The sequence below is a fragment of the Natrix helvetica genome (genome assembly GCF_964273705.1).
Source record: "Natrix helvetica genome assembly, chromosome: 5".
NCBI classification, from domain to species: domain Eukaryota; kingdom Metazoa; phylum Chordata; class Lepidosauria; order Squamata; family Natricidae; genus Natrix; species Natrix helvetica.
In genome coordinates, this window is record NC_138551.1 from 146,389,876 (window position 1) to 146,404,889 (window position 15,014).

General features: G+C 51.4%; 1 protein-coding gene across 1 annotated transcript in view; it reads left to right on the plus strand.

The window, feature by feature from the left end:
- The window catches only part of CASZ1 (castor zinc finger 1), a 149,209-nt gene that overhangs the window by 108,081 nt on the left and 26,114 nt on the right, over window positions 1-15,014 (plus strand). The window contains exons 5-8 of the mRNA XM_081955524.1: window positions 2,665-2,755; window positions 6,898-7,062; window positions 10,992-11,164; window positions 12,589-13,607. Of these exons, the coding sequence (XP_081811650.1) occupies window positions 2,665-2,755; window positions 6,898-7,062; window positions 10,992-11,164; window positions 12,589-13,607 (1,448 nt within the window). The remainder of the gene's footprint in view (window positions 1-2,664; window positions 2,756-6,897; window positions 7,063-10,991; window positions 11,165-12,588; window positions 13,608-15,014) is intronic.

Here is a 15,014-nt window from a genome sequence, read left to right on the forward strand (position 1 = left end):
ACAATTCACTTAACAACCCGTCTTAGGGATTTAACAATTGCAGCGATTCATGTAACAGCAGTGGCAAGAAAGGTTGTGCGATTCATTTGAGAACTGTCTCACTGTCGGGGTTCCAAATAGCATCCAAAAGTAAATCAGAGTCCAAGGCAAAGTATTGTTCAAAGTTCCGATTTATTAAGAGACTCATGTTGGCACATCTGGGAAAACCCGAATCTGAAAGCTTCCCGGTTTTCCCCACCCAGTTGAAAGTTCAAGATCCTGCCCCCCCCCCCAAGTCCATCACATGATCCAATCTTCCACTGCCGTACTGGCAGCTTTCACCCACCCAGTTCCGTCCAAGTGCAGAGACAAAGGATGACCTTGGTTTTCTAGAAAGAATTTTGTTATGGCTACTTATCATCTAACTCTGTACAATCCCCCCCCTCCCATTTTCCCACAATAGAAAAGGCATAGTAGAATAATAGAAAGTGTGGCAGGCCTAAGATCCACAAGAAAATACGCTTACTCAGTTTTGGTCCAGTAGTTGTCCTCTTCCACTTCTCACTTTCTTCCCTGTTCCTAATTTGTTCTTCCACTCCCTCCCCTCACTGGACACACACCAGACACACACAAACACTCCTTTGTTGACAACTCACAGCTCTTCTTGGGTGCTGTATCTCAGGGATTTCTCCCCAGGCCTAGAGCGGAACTGTTTTTAGAGCCACAATTGCTGATGGAGCTTCGAACATTCCCCCACCCTCTGCATTTCCCTCCCGTTGCTTCTGCATTGAATGTCTATGCGGACCTTTCTCGGATGGCCTGCTTTTCTGCTAGGTCAGTGTTGGCAAAGCTTTCGGCACCAAGTGCCGAAACGGGAGTGTGCGCACATGGGGGACCACCAGAAACCGGAAGAGCTGAGCTTCCGGTTTCTGTCATGCGCCGGTCACCTGGTCTTCCGGTTTCTGGCACGCATGCATGTGCGAAGACATGCTGGCCGACATGCATGTGTGTGCTGGAAACTGGAAGCTCAGCTTCTTGGAGCGCGCATGCGTGCCAGGGAGCTGGTCTTCCGGTTTTTCGCGCTCCCGCGCTGGCGAACAGCTGGCATGTACGTGCCGGAACCTGGAAGAGCAACATGCGATGGCTGGCCTTTTTGTAGTCAGATCTAAGCTTTGTTTGAGATATAGCTGAACTTTCCCCCTGTTCCTTCCCTCCCCTCAGTCTGTGTCATAAATCACATTCCCCAATGAGTTGCACCCCTCCCAAGCCTGCTGCAGTAATCTGAGATCTGACTTTCAACAAAAGTATGGAATGCTCTTTCTCCCCCCCCCCCCTTTCTCTCAGCATGACAACTTTAGGAGTTGACATTGGCTGGGGATTCTGGGAGTCGTATCACAGATTCTCACGATTGGACCGTACTGGGAAAACTATTTTGCTGGATTGTTATTTGGGCTTCTTGGCTCCCGGTGCTTTGAACCGTCCAATTGGATCTTCTTAACACGCTCCCTTCTTCCTCTCTTTCTTGGACTCAAACTGGTCCAACGAAGAGTGAAGATTAATTGAAAGGCCAGTCTAGCGAAAAAGAAGGGCCAGGGGTGTAGAATGTAGAAATTCAGCGGCGGTGTCCAAAACTGGATGCAGCATTCCAGGTGTGGCCTTACTAAGGCTGTATAAAACGGTACTTAGACTTCACGTGGTTTTGAGGCTATGTCCCTCAAAAGGGGTCGGCATCCTTAAACACCCAAAAAGCCATTTGGAACCATTTCCCACCGAAAAGAAAGCACCTGGAGCCACAAAACCTGGGTGGGCATGGCCAACTCAGCACTACTCACTCCCACCCAGTCGTGACCCCCTCAGCCATGCCTACCCAGGTTTTGTGGCTCCCAGTGTTTTCTTTTGTGTGGGAATAGGTATCTCTCTGTCTCTCATCTTTCTCTCTCTCTTTCTCTCTCTCTTTCTCTCTCTCTCTCTGTCTCTGTCTCGTGTCTCTCTCTCTCTCTGATTCTGATTCTCTGGCACCTCATCTCTTGCTGGATCTTGTGGGTGATTCTTCCAGCCCTTGTTGGTGCTGCACATTCCTCAGTCGCTTGGGGAGATACACCAATACGTGCTCTCCGCCCCTTACCTTCCCAGGCCAGGCGAGGAGTGACTGGGAAAGGAGGGTGAGGGGTGAGGCCAGCCAGTGGTGAGATCACCCGACAAGGAGCCACGGCAGAGGGACAAAAGAGCCATATGCGGCTCCGGAGCTGCAGATGGCAGACATCCAGTGTGTACAATCAAGTATTGTATTGGCTGTTTTGGCGGCTGCCGCACACAGCCAGCTCGTGTTTAAGTGGCCGTCCACTAGGGCTCCCAAGGTCCCTCTCACAAAACCTGCTTTTGAGCCAGGTTTCGCCCAGTCTATCCTGGCACCTTTGGTTCATAAGGAAGGGGAGAAAGGCAGAGGTGCCCTCTGCACCTCCTGGCATAGAAACTCCAGGCCTGGAGATTGCAACCACTCGGTGGGGACAATTTGTCATTTTGTGTCAGTTCCTCTCAGCGCAAAATGGGAGGCCAGCCCTTGCCCAACCTGCTTTGAAGCGGACAGGTGTCTAAGTGAGAGGATGAGGGGGGAGAAGGGGAAGCCATTGCTCGTCGTATTTCTGACCCACGTAACGTCCTCTCTTTTCTTCTTCCTATCTCCAGGTTTTCCGGAAGCCAGCACTGCGGACATATTCATTGTGCATACCAGTATCGGGAACATTATCACTGCCTTGACCCAGAGTGCAACTATCAGGTAGAAAATATACAATTAAAAACCTAGAGGCTTTGCGAAACCAGCCCCAAAAGTGTGGGGGGGGGAGAGGAAAGGGTAAAGACTAAATAATCTAGGGCAGGGGTCCCCCTCCCAACCCTGGACATCGGCCCACCACCGGGCCACACGAACGGCAGGTGGTATGCCCACTTGCGAACGTCAAACGGCGTGTGCATGCATGTGATTCCGCCCTCCACAGCTCGCACGGCCTCGTTCCCTTCTTCCCCGGCCCTCCTTCTCCCCCAGTTAGGCCACCAAGCAACAAAGGTTGGGGGATTGCTGATCAAGTGGCCGTAACGTCCAGTGCGGCAGTTTGCCCGCCGCACGATTGTTTCCCAAGGGCTGCTAGAGTGCAGCCTTTCTCTGGGGGAAGTTGTCAAAGGAGGAGGGGTTCCCCCTGAGGATTTTTGCCCGTGGGAAAATTTCTTCAGGGGACGGGCTTAGCCTCAGGTGACGAGTCACCAGGTGTTCTGACCCAGGCTTCCTTAAAAAGCAGGGAGCAGAGTCTTGATCCCGGCAGAACCCCTTTTATTTGCATGACTGTGAATTCCTTTCACTCACAGTCCGCAAGGCATAACAAACGGTCTTTCAGAGGAATATTTATCAACACGAACCTTATCTTGCTTGGCGAGCTGCCAGATAGCTAGTTTCCAAATGCAGGGCAAGGCAAAACTTGGCACAGAGTCTCTTATAGTCGCACACAGAGCTTTCCACTGTTGAAATGACCGAAGAAACTGATTGTTTCCTGCAAAAGCCCCCTCCCCGTTTGCTCCTCTTTTGTCTCCTGTGGGAGGGGACAATCACTTCCAAGGTGTGGCTTTACTCCCAAGTCGACCCTGCTTTCTTAGTTGTCCTTGTCTTCTGGAAGCTCTGCCCATGTGCACACAGGGAACAGGCTCCAGCTGTTCCTCTGCCTCGCTGCCGTCTAGCTCCCTCTCTGCCTCCGACGCAGAGCCCTTGTCTGAGCTTCCCTCGCCCCCCAGGACTGGCCCATGTTCCTCCCCAACCTCCTCGCTGTCTGACTCTGCTGCGGAGCGGGTCACAACACCGGGCTCCTTCCCTCGTACGTGGTGAGCCTTTTAAAAACCCTGGGGCAAATGAGCTGCTCAACAACCGGCCAGCCGTTTCAGAGATCCCTCCTGCTCTCCGTGATAATCTCCATGTTCTTCTTGTTGTTTTGGCCTGCCAATGCAAGGGATGTTCTTGGCAGAGCCAGGAGGACATAAAATGGGGAAGTTAACTTGAGATGGAGAGCCACTAGGAAGGGTTAGGGTTAGGGTAACAGCTTGTTGGGACCGTTCCAAATATTCTTTATGGACTTCCGGCGGGTAATTTAGGTCCCATGGCGCCTAAAAACACTCCACTGTTAGCCTTTCCCCCCCTCCTCCCTCCAAGAAACGACCCCCTTTAAATACAGAAAGGCAGGTGGGATTAAAGCCTCTGGGCCATAACGGAGACGGATGGGATTCCGCCCGCCAATTCCTCCCTCCTTTCGCCCTGCTCCTTCCCAAGGGAGCGATGGTTAATCCCGCACTGGTGTGCGCACTCTGATCAAAGGTGCTTGAGTAGTAGCACCTGGGGCAGAGCAACCCCAGGTGATGTTCAGTAGCCCCTGCCGCTGGGTTGGAGGAAGTTGGAAGAGAAGCAGGATGCGGAGGAAGGGAGAGAAGTTGGAACGGCCGGCCGGCTGGCTGGGAGAACTGCCAGGACACACTCGTCCAGCCAGCTCCACCACGTCACATGCTGCCTTTGCTTACCTGCCATTCAGGGTTGGCTTTAACTCAGTTGGGGTTTGTTTTTGTTTTTTTGTGGTCAGCCCCTCCCTCCCCCGATCATTAAGGCTGTGGTAGCACGCTGGCCGGGGTTCCCAGGAGTAGCTGCCACGGATTTCTTCCCTGGCCGTCCGTCAGGATCGGAGGCATACCTCCAATTGCAGCAGGCAGGGAAAACTGGTTCCGTTCCCCCCACTCCCACCCCCAGCCTGTGAGTTTCTGTGGAAGGCGGTTAAGGATGTGGGCAGTGGGAACCCCTCCACGGGTGGGGAGGAGGTGCATCTCCAAAGGCAACAGAAGAATTAACAGATGGAAACTAAGCAAGGAGAGAAGTAACCTAGAAGAAAGGGGGGAAAAATTCCTGGCAGTGAGGACAATTAACCAGTGGAACAGCTTGCCACCAGAATTTGTTGAGTGCTCCAACAGTGGAAGTTTTAAAAAAGAGATTGGACAACTATTTGTCCAGGATTGTATAGGATCTCCTGCTTGAGTAGGGGGTTGGACTAGAAGACCTCCAGGGTCCCTTCCAACTGTTTCTTTGAAAAAGGAGCTCTGTTTCTTTGAAAAAGGAGCCCTTTGTCCTGACAGTGAGAACAATTCATCAGTGGAACAGAAGTTGCCTCCAGAAATTGTGAATGCCCCAACACTGGAAGTCTTTAAGAAGATGCTGGATAGCCATTTGTCTGAAACGGTATAGGGTTTCCTGCCTAGGCAGGGAGTTGGACTAGAAGACCTCCATGGTCCCTTCCAACTCAGTTATTCTATATTCTAATACTTTAATGAAAAGAAGGACTAGGGGAGACATGAGTAGCAGTGTTCCGCTATCTCAGGGGTTGCCACAAAGAAGAGGGAGTCAAGCTATTCTCCAAACCACGGGAGGGTAGAACAAGAAGCAATGGGTGGAAACTAATCAAGGAGAGAAGCAACCTAGAACTAAGGAGAAATTTCCTGACAGTGAGAACCATTAATCAGTGGAAGAGAAGTTGCCTCCAGAAGTTGCGAATGCCCCAACACTGGAAGTCTTTAAGAAGATGCTGGATAGCTATTTGTCTGAAACGGTATAGGATTTCCTGCCTAGGCAGGGGGTTGGACTAAAAGACCTCCAAGGTCCCTTCCAACTCTACTATTGTATTGTATAGCCCTTAAGGAACAGAGTTGGGGGGGGGGGCAGAGAAAGGCTTTTAGAAAAGATTGACCCCAGGTGAGTGTAAAACTGCTGTGATTTTGATTGGCTCTAGAGCAGGGCTTGTGGACTTCGACTCCCAGAATTCCCCAGCCAGCCAAGCTTGATTGACACAGGGATACAATCAAGATCAAGGGAGGTACTAATGCCACTCTGTAAAGCCTTAGTAAGGCCACACCTAGAGTGCTGCACCCAGTTTTGGTCACCACACTATAAAAAAGTTGTTGAGACTCTTTAAAAAAAGTGCAGAGAAGAGCAATCAGGATGATTAGGGAGCTGGAGGCTAAAACATAGGGTGAAAATTGCAGGAAGTGGGCCTGGCTAGTCTAGTGAAGAGAAGGACCAGGGGAGACAGGAGAGCAGCCTTCCAATATTTGAGGGGTCAAGCTATTCTTCAAAGACAAAGAATAATAACGGATGGAAACTGACAAAGGAGAGATTCAACAAGGAGGAACTTTCTGACAGTAAGGACAATCAACCCATGGAACAGAAGTTGCTTTCGGACATTGGTGGGAGCTTTCTCACTGGAAGCTTTGAAGAAGAGATTGGACTGCTATTTGTCAGAAATGGTGTAGGGTCTCCTGCTTGGGCAGAGGGTTGGACTAGATGACCTATAAGGTCCCTTCCAACGCCTGTGAATCTGACTTAAAGTCTTAAAAGTTGTCTTAAAAGTTGTCAGTATTCAGTCTTTCCCCATTCCGGATTTTAAAAGCCTTAAAAGTTGTCAGTATTCAGTCTTTCCCCATTCCGGATTTTTAAAGTCTTAAAAGTTGTCAGTGTTCAGTCTTTCTCCATTCCGGATTTTAAAAGTCTTAAAAGTTGTCAGTCTTTCCCCATTCCGGATTTTAAAAGTCTTAAAAGTTGTCAGTGTTCAGTCTTTCCCCATTCCGGATTTTAAAAGTCTTAAAAGTTGTCAGTATTCAGTCCTTCCCCATTCCGGATTTTAAAAGTCTTAAAAGTTGTCAGTCTTTCCCCATTCCGGATTTTAAAAGTCTTAAAAGCTGTCAGTGTTCAGTCTTTCCCCATTCCGGATTTTCTCTCTGCTGTGAAACCCTCCTGGGGAGACACCATAGGTAGCCGGAATGCCCATACCTGTCCATTTCTGGGATGCTGTCCCCCCACACCTCACCTTCTGCTTCTCTCTCTCTCGCCCCACCCCCCACCCCCAGAGGTTCACCAGTAAACAGGACGTCATCCGACACTACAACATGCACAAGAAACGGGACAACTCCCTCCAGCATGGCTTCATGCGCTTCAGCCCCCTGGACGACTGCAGCGTCTACTATCATGGCTGCCACCTCAACGGGAAAAGCACACATTACCACTGCATGCAGGTAAATGCCCAGAACCCAGAACTCGGCCGGCCTGGGAGACCCAAGGATCCGTTTGCCCTGACTGGTTGATCCCGTGGGGTGAAATGCTACCGGTTCGGGCCGGTTTGCCCAAAACGGGTAGTAAAAGAAATGCTTTAAAAAGTTTTTTTTTTTAAAAAAAAAAGATTCTGGCGATCAGCTATGCAACAATGAGCTGTGCCTTACGATCGTCGGGACCTTTGGTGTGTGCGTGTGTGAAGTCCAGCTGCTTTTGCATTAGTGTGTGTGAGTCCGTTGCGTCTTGCGTTTTGCGTTATTTTTGTGTAAAAGGTTGAGAATTGGTTTTTGAGCTCTCTGCGAAGTTCCTGCTTGTTGCCGGGGGCCATTTTGTGTGAAGTCCAGCGGCTTTCGCATTGTGTGTGAGTCCGTTGTGTCGCTCTCGTGTTATTTTTGTGTAAAGTGTGATCGTTTTTGAGCTCTCGGTGAGGTTCCTGCCTGTTGCCCACCAGTCACGTGACCGCCAAGCCACTCCCACCCAGTCACATGACCGCCAAGCCACACCCGCCAAGCCACGCCCACAGACCCGACAGGGAAATGTTTTGAATTTCACCATTGGTAGATCCCCACTGAAACCGAGTCTTATTGGGGGAATAATTCCAAAGCCCCTCACCCTTTTCTGCACGTTGGCATCATGGTACAAGATGCGTTTTTCCAGAAGGGATAACTGGTGGGTTTTTTCCTTTGAGATCCCCACCCATGGGTAACTTGCCAGCTGCCTCCGCGGAGGATGCCACCCCAGTGGGAGGCTTCCTTCTCAACTCAGAGCTTGCTCTCTGTTTGAGCGGTGACCTCCCCCCCCCCCCCAGCTGCTCTCTCTCTCCGGGGTTGCTCCTTTTGTGGCTGGCTGCTGCTGAGGCCATCAAATATTAAATAGCAGCCCAGTTTCAAATAGGAGATCAGAGGAAGTCACCAGCTTCTGCGTTAGGGAGGAAGCGTTTGATGGGAAAGTTGGTGAGTTTGGTTCACTCCCGGAGCAGAGAATTTGAAAACCTTTCAGATTCCACTTTTGTGTGTGTGTGTGTGTTCACGATGAGTTAAGCAGCTGGACAGAGGAGACCTGATAGCAATGTTCCAGTATCTCAGGGGCTGCCCTAAAGAAGAGGGAATCAAGCTATTCTCCAAAGCCCCTGAGTGTAGAACAAGAAGCAACAGACGGAAACTAATCCAGGAGAGAAGCAACTTAGAACTAGGGAGAAATTTCCTCCCAGTTAAAACAACCAACCCATGGAACAGAAGTTGCCTTCGGGAGTTGTGGCAGCTTCATCCCTGGAGGCTTTTAAGAAGAGTTTGGACTGCCGTTTGTCAGAAATGGTGAAGGGTTTCCTGCTTGGGCAGGAGGGTTGGGCTAGATGACCTCCAAGGTCCCTTCTTCCAACTGTTCATCTGTAAATTTCCTCCATTATCAGAAAGGCCAAAAACTGAGGTCCTTCAAATGACTGGACTGCATCCAGTTTTGGTGACTTGGATATTATAAAAAAAATATGTTTTTAGAAAGAGTGCAGAGAAGAGCGAGAAAGAGGATTAGGGGGCCCGAGGCCAAAACATATGAAAAACAGGAGTTGCGGGAACTGGTTATGTCTAGTTTAATGAAAAGAAGGACTAGGGGAGACATGATAGCAGTCTTCCAGTATCTCAGGGGTTGCCCCAAAGAAGAGGGAGTCAAACTATTCTCCAAGGCACCTGATGGTGGGACAAGAAGCAATGGGTGGAAACTAATCAAGGAGAGAAGCCACTTAGAACTGAGGAGAAACTTCCTGACAGTTAGAACAATGAATCAGTGGAACAGCTTGCCTCCAGAAGTTGTGAATGCCCCAACACTGGACGTCTTTAAGAAGATGTTGGAGAGCCATTTGTCTGAAGTGGTGGAGGGTTTCCTGCCTAAGCAGGGGGTTGGACTAGAAGACCTCCAAGGTCCCTTCCAGTTCTGCTATTCTAAATCTCTTAAATAGCAGCCTTTGCCCCCCACAAACCTTCCCCCTTTTTCATGTCCATAATAGGTCTGGACAAAAAAAAACCCAGTTCGTTGTTTATACCGAGGGGACCATTTTTTTTCCTGCTTTACCCACAATGAGCCCTATTGGAAATTATTCACTGGGCGAATTTTTTTTGGGTTTGCTTTTTGTTTAATTTCTTCTTTTAACGCCACTCCCGGGTCTGTCTTTTTTCATGGTGTCAGTGGGGGGGCCGGGGCCGGGGGGGGGGGGGAACGGAGAGGCCCTTGTTAGATTGGAAATAGTTTCGGAATAGCTTCCACCCCCGCCCACCCCACCCCACCCCTTGCATGCTCTCTGGACGTTTGTCAGATGCTTTCTTCTCAACCCAAGGTGAAGCGGTGTGTGTGTGTGTGTGCGTGTTTTAGTTTGCTTCAACTTCTGAGATGGTACAGGCATTGGCACCCAAGCCTCAGAAGGAGGTAGAGAAAGCAGGGACTTTCTGTCTCTCTCTCTCTCTCTCTCTCTCTTTCTCTCTCTCTCTCTCTCTCCCCTCTCTCTCTCTCTCTCTCTCTCTCTGTGGGCACATGGGCCTTGTCAAATTCTCCTGGAATTTTACTCAATATGGCAAGTTTGCCCCGAGCTGGAGAGAGAGAGAGACATCCTGCATTCCTGCTTCCCTTCTAGGCAGCCTTAAAACGAAGCCGGCCACAGGCCCAAATCCTTCCGCTAGCCAGAGCCCCCATCCCAATAGCGGAGTGGTTTCGAGGGTGAAAGGGTGACCAGATCACCTCTCTGCTTTATGTGGGCTGTTGACGTTTCCAAGTGAATTCCCATCTTTTTCTCTCTCTCCCCCTCTCACTCTCTCTCTCCCCCCTCTCTTCCTTCATCTCTTTCTCTCTCTCTCTTTCTTTCCCCCCTCCCTTCCTTCATCTTTCTGTCCCTCTCTCTCCCCCTCCCTCCCTTTGTCTCTCTCTCTCCCGCTTCCTCCTTCCCTTCATCTCTCTCCCCTTCTCTCTCTGTCCCTCTCTCCCTCTCTCTCCCCTTCTCCCTCCCTTCATCTCTCTCCCCTTCTCTCTCTGTCCCTCTCTCTCTCTCTCTCTCTCTTTCTCCCCTTCTCCCTCCCTTCATCTCTCTCCCATTCTCTCTCTGTCCCTCTCTCCCTCTCTGTCTCCCCTTCTCCCGCCCTTCATCTCTCTCCCATTCTCTCTCTTTCCTGCTTCCTATCTCTCCCTTCCTCCCTCTCCCTCTTTCCCCCTCCCTTCCTTCGTCTCTCTCTCCCGCTTCCTCCCTCTCCCTTCCTCTCCCTCTCTCCCCCCCTCCCTTCGTTCATCTCCCTCTCTCTCTCCCCCTCCCTCCCTCCATCTCTCTTTCTCTCTCCCACTTCCTCCCTCTCTCTTTCCCCCTCCCTTCCTTCGTCTCTCTCTCCCTCCCTCTCTCTCTCTCCTTTCCTCCCACTCCCCCTTCTTTTTTTCCTGTGGACTCATATCTCACAGGCTGCACCATTAGCAGAGATGGGAAGGGGGTATTTTCTGCAAGGGACCCCCCCCTAATTAGGGAGAGAAGCAACCTAGAACTGAGGAGAAATTTCCTGACAGTTAGAACAATTAATCAGCAGAACAAAAGTTGCCTCCAGAAGTTGTGAATGCTCCATCCCTTTTGAGAAGAGATTCGATAGCCATTTGTCTGAAATGGTCTAGGGTTCCTAGCTTGAGTAGGTGGTTGGACTAGAAGACCTCCAAGGTCCCTTCCCATTCTGATACCAATCCTTTGGTCCCCTCTCTTCTGCTTTCCTTCCTTCCTATGTTTCTTTTTCTCCCTCTGGTAAGAAGTGAAATGTCAGAGGTTCTAGTAACTCTTGTCACACTTGGAGAACCTGGCTTTATTTTTAAAAAACAACAACAACCCACAACTCTGCAGCTTTCTGACTAGTTGCCACAATTCCCCTCCCTCCCTCAGGTGGGCTGCAACAAGGTGTACACCAGCACCTCCGATGTGATGACCCACGAAAACTTCCACAAGAAGAACACACAGCTGATCAATGATGGCTTCCAGCGGTTCCGGGCCACAGAAGACTGCGGCACGGTGGACTGCCAGTTCTACGGGCAGAAGACCACCCACTTCCACTGCAGGTGGGCACGGGGGCAAGAGGAAAAAAAGGTTCTCACTGGGTAGGTGGGCATCCCTTACCTTCTGTACAGTTTTTCTCCGCGCGAGGGCTCTGCCCAGCATCGGTTAGAACCAAGGAAAAAAGGCATTTGACAGGGTTGACAGAGCCTTGGCTTCACTGGGCTGCATTGGGGAAAGGACATTCATGGTAATCAGTCTAGGTCAGTGGTTCCCAAGGTGGGGCCTATGCCCCACAGCGGGGGGGGGGGAATTTGATTTTTAATGGGGGCAATTTGAACCTTGTTTAAACCAAATTAATGGCCTTTTAGCCTTTTTCTGCGTGAGTAGAGTTCACTTTTTGAGTAAAGTAAGAATTGTATGTTACCGGGAGGGGGGGGGGGGACGGGTTGTCAGGATTTTAAAGATGCTTAGGTGGGGCACGGCCAAAAAAAGGTTGAGAACCACTGGTCCACGTGATCAGCTGCCCACAACCTTTGGGACACCAGGGATCCATTATGTGGAGAGAGGTTTTCCCGCGCACTGGAGGAGGCATGGTTTCACCCATTGCCTGCATCCCCTGGATGGGACTTCGCTTGTTTGCGTGGAGCGCTTTCTGGCATGCTGTGGACTGGTGCCAGTCCATGAATCGGGGGTTGGTCTAGGCCAATATCTGAGGAAGACTGTTTCGTCCTTGGACAACAGTCCGGGCCTTTTGGAATCGGTGGCTCTGATGTGTCTTGCTTGCTGAAAGGTGCAGCTCTCGGAGTCCGAGAAATGTATCCATGCATTAATGCTGGAGGTTGGAGCCCACAGATTTTAGAAGTGGGACCCAAGAAGTCAAGTCCAGATCTTCTCTCCCAGGAAAGCCATTATTTCAGCAAAGATTGCAAGATGGCCTTGCGTGAATCTTCCCCTTGTCTCGGAAGAGGTTCATGTAGCTGACGTCCTGCCCTGCTGGCAGGTCTCAGTTCAACCTCTAGCGCGGAGTTCTCCGAGCTTTCTGACTTTGCGGGCCAGCGCAGGGCCGGGGGGAGGGAACGGTTCCATGCGAGTGGCAGGCAAGGGTGCACATGCACAGCTCCACTTGTGTGAGTAGCAAGTAATTGTACCCGCCGCTCGCACCAATGGAGCGTTCACCCAGATGCTTGCTACTTGAGCGAGGGCCATGCACAGGGGCGGTACACAGGCACACACTTGCTGCTTTGGATGGTCTGGTTCTGAACAGCTCAAAGCCCAGTAGTGGACCACACCTCAGGGGTTGGGGACCCCAGTTCTAGCGAATTTCTGTCTGAAATCCTGCCAAGCCAAGAAACGAAGGCAGGACACGCTCAGCTGCCTGGCCTGTAGCTCCAAGGATCGGCCGCTTCAGGGGGACTTCACCGTCCCGTGGGGCAAGGTGAGTGACAGGGCTCTTCCTGGGCCTGACCCATCCCTTTCTCTCTCGCAGGCGGCCCGGTTGCACCTTCACCTTCAAGAACAAGTGCGACATCGAGAAGCACAAGAGCTACCACATCAAGGACGACGCCTATGCCAAGGACGGCTTTAAGAAGTTCTACAAGTACGAGGAGTGCAAGTACGAGGGCTGCGTCTACAGCAAGGCCACCAACCACTTCCACTGCATCCGGCCTGGCTGCGGCTTCACCTTCACCTCCACCAGCCAGATGACCTCGCACAAGCGCAAACACGAGCGCCGGCACATCCGCAGCTCGGGCATGCTGGGCTTGCCCGCCTCGCTGATGGGTGCCAAGGAGAACGAGCAGGAGGAGTCCAGCAACGACGACCTGATCGACTTCTCCGCCATGAGCTCCAAGAACTCCAGCCTGAGTGCCTCTCCCACCAGTCAGCAGTCTTCCGTCTCCTTGATCATGCCGTGCACCCCCTCCACCTCAGCCGCTGAGCTGGCCGCCTCGCAAGCCTCCAGCAAACCCGCCGGCAATATGCCCTCAGCTTCCAAAATGCCCGCCCTGCTCTCTCAAGCCCTCCCAAGCAATATCCCTTTGGCCCTGGCCCTACCCAACGCGGCGCTTCCAGGAACGACAGGCACTTACTTCCCCATGCTCCCCGGCCGGGTCTCGGCCCAACTGTCCACCAGCTCCAGCAGCTTGCTAGCCGCCGGCACAACGAGTACCAATCAGGCATCTTCAGCCAGTTCGCCTTCGCCGGGCCTCTCGGGTTCTGGCGAGGGGGCGGCCACCTCTTCGCCGACTCCGGTGGCCTCCATCATGGAGAAGATCTCGGCCAGCAAAGGGTTGATTTCGCCCATGATGGCTCGGTTAGCGGCAGCAGCTCTGAAATCCTCTGTATCGGTGGAGGCAGGTGAGTCCCCTGGCAGGCTCTTTTCCTTGGACCAGTTCACGGGGTGGAATTCCAAAGGGGAGGCCTGGCAGATCATCTCCCATGGAGAGAAGGAAGGATCACTTGCCATTAAGCCGAGATCTGAAGATCCGCGTTTTGGGCAACTGGCAAGTAGAGCTTCCACCAGACTGGAATCGGGATTTTTTCCCATCTTTTCAAATCCAGCTCGGACTAAGCCTCGTGGCATGGGAGGAAAAAGAGCTTCCGTGTTTTCCCGAAAATAAGAAGCGTCTTATTTTCTTTGAACTCCTGAAATAAGAGCTTGGCCGTATTTTCGGGGAGGTCTTATTATTTTTGAGGTGCAGGAGGCCCCTTAACCTTGACTAGCGGATCAGCTGATCCAGAAAGGGCCGGATGTTCTGTCTCTGTTTCTAGAAAACTCTTGCCAGCCCTAGCGTCACAGGGCCTGCCGCTCTTTTTGCGACTGCCACTAAGAGAAGGGGCGTGGTAGCTAGGGTCTCCACGCGGCCATTCCGCATAGATGGCAGGTGCATGTGGGGCACGTAGGGCATGTTCCCCCTCTTTCCCCCCCCCCAGGAAAGGGTGGGGACTGGCTGCGCATGCGTTTAAATATTTTAAGGGAGGGCTTATTTTAGCGCATGTGCTCAAAAGCCCGATCGAGCTTATTATCCGGGGAGGTCTTATTTTCGGGGAAATTTCCCAAGAAGTTTTTTTATTCTTCACATTATTTTTTTTTTAAAAAAAGCCAGGAAGGCAGGGAAGGGAAATCTTCCTTAACAAGGAGAGTGGTCATTGATAGATCTATTTTTCCCCCCTTTATTTTTATTTTATTTTTATTTTTTTAAAAAAAGCCACTTGCTCTCGGTGGAGCAGTTCCCCATCAGCCGAAGTGCCTCTGGGCAAATTAATATTTTAGTCAGCGTAGTGGCGAAAAGCTCAGCTGACACATTCACGTCAGCAACTTTTCCCCGTCGTGGTTTAAGTCTTCCCCGCACGCAGGGCCTTGCCTTCGCTTCGGGAGGTTCGGGAGGGGGGTGTCTCAGATTCCTTTTGGGGACCCCTCTCTGCCTAACAAGAGTCAGTGGTTTGGGAAGAAGGAGGAAGGCCGAGGAGGTGCCGGTGGGAGGGGGGTGTCAGGCGGGTTGGAACCAATGGGATTGGGTGTCATTTTCGATCGAGCTGACATGGCAGACGTTCCTTCTGGGCATGCTCAGTGGAGAGACCGGTGCCAGTCACCAAGGCAACATGGAGGCTGGGGAACGGGAAGGGGTCCTGACTAGCAGTCCAGAGCTGCCACATTGCCTCAACATTAACGGCATCTTTAATAAACGTTGAAGAGGCAGCCCCACAAATGAGTTATGACAGCTTGCACAGAGCATCAGATCTCCCCCTACGCTCCTTCCGTCCGTCTCCTTTAAAGAGCCCACAGCCTGGACAACTTTGACATAATTTTTGCAATAATTATCACTTGAAGAATTTCCACACCAAGGATGGACGTCAGACCCCATCACGTCAGCCTGGCAATAAATGCTGACCAGCCAACCCGGCCCCTCTCTC